The sequence below is a fragment of the Ictidomys tridecemlineatus genome, chromosome 4 (genome assembly GCF_052094955.1).
Source record: "Ictidomys tridecemlineatus isolate mIctTri1 chromosome 4, mIctTri1.hap1, whole genome shotgun sequence".
Taxonomy (NCBI): domain Eukaryota; kingdom Metazoa; phylum Chordata; class Mammalia; order Rodentia; family Sciuridae; genus Ictidomys; species Ictidomys tridecemlineatus.
This window is the reverse complement of record NC_135480.1, coordinates 210,590,269-210,595,138: the sequence shown is the minus strand read 5'-3', so window position 1 is coordinate 210,595,138 and position 4,870 is coordinate 210,590,269. Positions and strand designations below refer to the sequence as shown.

The 4,870-nt window shown below is 63.8% G+C and overlaps 1 protein-coding gene across 1 annotated transcript; it reads left to right on the top strand.

Moving 5' to 3' along the window:
• The first annotated feature begins 331 nt into the window (after positions 1–331).
• Positions 332–4,031, top strand: LOC110597400 (regucalcin). The gene is given in 4 exon segments (XM_078044997.1): positions 332–1,933; positions 2,566–2,641; positions 2,643–2,695; positions 3,814–4,031. Coding segments are annotated over 4 exon segments (558 nt in total). The 5' UTR covers positions 332–1,722.
• Positions 4,032–4,870: the final 839 nt, after the last annotated feature.

The window sequence follows — 4,870 nt, the reverse complement described above, 5'->3', positions numbered from 1 at the left end:
CCTCCTGGCTGCTGTGTGGAGCCCACGCCTGGCTCTGACCCTGGGTTATGCCACACATGCACCTGTCCTGTCTCAGGAGCTAGGGTGGGGGTGACTGCGTGTTTTCCAGGCTCATATGTGTGCGTGGACCCACACACCTGAGAGGTGCCTGTGTCTGTGGGGCTTGCACACCTGTGTGGACGCCTGACTCCTATGGATTCACACACCTGGGAGGTATCCGTGTGTCTGTGGGGCTTGCACACCTGTGTGGACTGCTGACCCCTGTGGACCCACACACCTGGGAGGTACCTGTGTATCTGTGGGGTTTGCACATCTGTGTACACTGCTGACCCCTGTGGATTCACACACCTGGGAGGTACCTGTGTATCTGTGGGGTTTGCACACCTGTGTACACTGCTGACCCCTGTGGATTCACACACCTGGGAGGTACCCGTGTGTCTGTGGGGCTTGCACACCTGTGTGGACTGCTGACCCCTGTGGATTCACACACCTGGGAGGTACCTGTGTGTCTGTGGGGCTTGCACACCTGTGTGGATGACGACCCCCTGAGAAGCAGAAGCAGCACTCTGAGAGCGTCCCCCACTCACCGTCACCCTCCCCAAGGGCAGGTGCCACTGTCCCCCTTGCAGATCAGGACTGGCCCCAAGTCTGTGTCTCGCCTCAGGCACCCTCCTGTGGAGCCTGCCTCAGGCCCAGAGTCCTACCCAGGGCTCAGGGGCACTCGCGGCTCTCACACTGGCACTGCCGTGAGGAGAGGCCAGTGCTCTCCGCTCCTGCAGTCCTGGTAGCCCTGCAGGCAGGCTCGGCAGCCTCCAGTCCCATCTGGAGGCCCTGTGGTGGCCCCTGTGGGGAGGGGGTGCAGAGAGGTGGTCCACGCAGGCCCAGCAGGACTGGTCCGGTGCTGAGACGTGCTCTGTGCCCTGATGGTGCCTCCTGGTGGGAGCCCCATGGGTGGGGTGGCGCCATTTCCTGGAGATGCAGCAGTCGGGCCACCCTGCTGTCCTCTGTCCTCCCAGGAGACCCTGTTGGCTGTGTGGCTCTGCACAGAGAGGGCAGCTACGTGGTGGCCTCTGGCACCTACCTTGGCCTCCTGGACTGGGCGATGGGGCAGGTGGAGTGGGCGGCCTGGCTGGACAGGGACAAGCCCCACAACAGGTTCAACGATGGGAAGGTGGATACCAATGGGAGGTTTGTGGCAGGTGGGCTGCTGAAAGGACTGGCTGTGGCCCGGTTAGCTGAAGGTGGCCCTGGACACCTGGAGAGCCTCCTGTCATGGTGGGTGCCGGCTTGGTGGGGACCTCAGGAGCCCTCCCCAGGCTGCTGGCAAACGGCCCCTGAGGCCATGCAGGTGCTGGGAAGCCCACAGGTTCCCTCCTGCTCCAAAGCCTTTGGCTTCCAGGTCATTCTTCCTGGGTCCCTGCCCAGAGAGGACCTTTGGAGGGTTGAAGCCGCCAGGGTGGGGCAGCGGCCAGGGCCGCTGGCCAGGGGCCATTCACGTGCAGCTGAGGGCCCAGCACCTCTGCCTGAGCAGGCCTCTTCCCAGTGGAACATCTCTGGGGTCCCCCCTTCGCCCAGCACAGAGGCTCACTCACAGATGCCGCCTGAGGGCCATCCTGCCTGCTGACCCCGACTGAGGGTGACCACAGCTCTCTGCACAGCGGGTCTGTGTGGGGTGGGCAGGGCAGGGTGCTGCCCACTGACCTTCCACTCTCTCCAGGCACCATGCCAGAGGCGTCCGCCCCAGGAATGTGGGAGCCGGGGCAGGGCTCCCTGTACACACTCTTCGCTGACCGCTCGGTGGTCAGACAGCTGGACCAGCTGGGTATCCACAACGGGCTGGACTGGTCCCTGGACCACCGCACTCTCTACCACGTGGACAGCCTGGACTACTCTGTGCGGGCCTATGACTACGACGTGCAGACAGGAGGCCTGGGTAGCGGCCGCCACTGCTAGCCCCCCCCACGCCCTCCCCAGGGGAAGGTCTCCGTGGCCAGGCCCCCACACCCTCCCTGGGGTAGGAGCCTCCGTGGACAGCCCCCTATGCCCTACCTGGGCAAGGCCACCGTTACCAGCCCCCCACACCCTCCCTGGTATAGGAGCCTCCGTGGTAAGCCCCCACACCTCCCTGGGCGGGGCCACCGTTACCAGCCCCCCCACACCCTCCCTGGTATAGGAACCTCCGTGGTCAGCCCCCACACCCTCCCTGGGCGGGGCTTCCGTGGCCAGCCCCCTATGCCCTACCTGGGCGGGGCCTCCGTGGCCAGCCCCGCACGCCCTCCCTCAGGTATGGTCCTCTGTGGCCAGCCCCCGACACCCTCCCTGAAGTAGGGGCCTCCATGGCCAGCCCCATAAGCCCTCACTGGGCGGGACCAACCATGGCCAGCCCCCCACACCCTTCTCGGGGAGGGCCTCTGTGGCCAGCCCCCCACATCCTCCCCAAGTGGGAACCTCTGTAGCTCTCCTCCGACACCCTCGCGAGTCCACTCCTGGGGTCCCAGATGCGCCACTGGGTCTGTCACTCCCTCCCGTTGTTGAGGCCATGCGCCTCTGTCTGTCCTGCCGCAGCAAACCCACGGCTGGTGTGCCAGCTGGAGCCAGAGCAAGGCATGCCAGATGGGCTGAGTGTGGACACCACAGGGACACTGGGTGGCCTGCATTGACGGAGACAGGGTGATCCGCATGGACCCCGAGACAGGTGTGTGCACAGGGCAGTCGGTCAAGGAGGGGCCATGGGGTGCTCTGGGCCACGGTGTTAGGGTCCAGGAGTAGGAGGGCAGCACTACATGTTTGTCCAGCTACAGGGGGACTGTGCAGATGGCGGGAGTGCCAGGGAGGCCCCTCAGCACTTGGCCAGTGCAGGGAACACAGGGGCTGATGTAGAAAATGACCACAAACCCTGTGGTTGAAAACCACAGGACCTTTTCCTCTCCCACCCTGGAGGGCGGAGGCTGGACCAGGGTCCCAGGCTGAGCTCCCTGCACAGGCTCCAGGGAGGCTCCTCCTGCCTCTCCAGCTCCTGGGCTCCAGGTGGCCCTGGGGTGGTGGCCCCTCACTGCAGTCTCTGCCTCCGTCTCCACAGGGCTCCTCCTCTGTGCCTGTGTCCTCTCCTCTGTCTCTTGGGAGAACACGGCCATTGCATGAGGGCCACCTGACCCAGGAGGAGCCCATCTCAGGACCCTTCACTAACGACCTCTGCAGAGACCCTGTTCCCACACCAGGTCCCACTCACAGGTTCTAGGGTGCAAATGTGGACCGGATCCACCTCTTACCATGGTGTCCAGTTCCCTCCATGGGCTCCAGAGAGGCTCCTCCTGCTTCTCCAGCTCCTGGGCTCCAGGTGGCCCTGGGCTGGTGGCCCCTCACTGCAGTCTCTGCCTCTGTCTCCACAGGGCTCCTCCTCCTCTGTCTGTGTCCCCTCCTCTGTCTCTTGGGAGGACACAGCCATTGCATGAGGGCCCCCTGACCCAGGAGGAGCCCATCTCAGAACTCTTCACTAACGACCTCTACAGAGACCCTGTTCCCAAACCAGGTCCCATTCACAGGTTCTGTGGTGGAAATGTGGACAGGATCAACCTCTTACAATGTGTCCAGCTCCCTCCAGGAGACTGGCCTCTCCAGCTCCTGGGCTCCAGGTGGCCCTGCTGACCCCTGCAGTCCATGAGGCAGGGCAGAGTTGGGGATCAAGTGCTGCAGGTGCCAGGGAGAACCAGCAGGCTCAGGGCCCCACTGGGGAGTGAGCACAGTCGGGCCACCTGGGGTTCTACAGCAGGCGGGTGGCTGGGCTTCAGGGACGTACCTGAGCTTTACTCACAGGGACACAGCTGTGCACCCTGGAGATGCCAGTGTCCAAGGTGACATCCTGCTGCTTCGGGGGGGCTGACTACTCCGACCTGTACATGACCTCTGCAGTGGACAGCCTGAGTCCAGAGCAGCTATTGCGGGAGCCACAGGCAGGGCACATCTTCAAGGTCAGTGGGGTCTCCCTGCCAGGGTCAGCTTGGCTCCTGGCCACGGCTGCTGGCCAGGTGTAATGCATCTTGACCTCGGGGACTGGAGCGGGCTTGGCAGCATCCATGGGGACCTCTGTCTACCTGGAAAACAGCCCTCCCGAGGCCCCACATGCCCTGCTGTGCACAGAGACGTTTACGGGAGGTTTAGGAAGCTGGTGTGGCTGGCACTGCCGTGGCTGGGGCTGCCGGGAGACTCAGCCACGTCCAGGGACTCACCTCTACCCTCTCCTCCTGCAGGTCACGGGCCTGGGGGTGAGGGGCCTCGCGTCCCGCCCCTTTGCTGGCTGAGGGACCCCACCGTCTAGCAAAGCTCAAGACAGGCCTCTGTCCCTGGGGTTGGGCCAGGCTCGGCTCTGGCAGGGCGCTCCATGCCTGACCGCTGTTCACAGCTGACAATAAATGTGGCCACCTCAATGTCATCTCTGCAGCTGCTGCCCCCCAGGGACCGCCCCACGCTCTGTCCAGGGTCACCCAGCTTCGGCTTGTAATGCCCCCGTGTGTTCTCCAAGGTCCCCACAGGTCACCTGCAGACCTCAGAACATGTGGCTGACACTGGTGTCTCTGTGGTTGACCTCTCTGCCTCCACTTGGTGCTGGATCACTGGGAGCAGGAACCTGAGCATGGGCTGTAGCTGTGCTGGACGTGCACAAGTTCATCTGCCAGGGATCGAGCTGGGCATCAGGTGCCTTCACAGCACTGGGTGCCTAGCGCCTCTACTTCCAAATAGCCCATTTACCCCTGAAAGGCACCCACACTCCAGCAGTGACCCAGTCCCCTGCCCAGCCCCATCACCTGCACACTGCCTGTGTCTGGATGGCCTGCTGTGGATAGGTCCTGCCCACAGAGTCCACACTATGTGA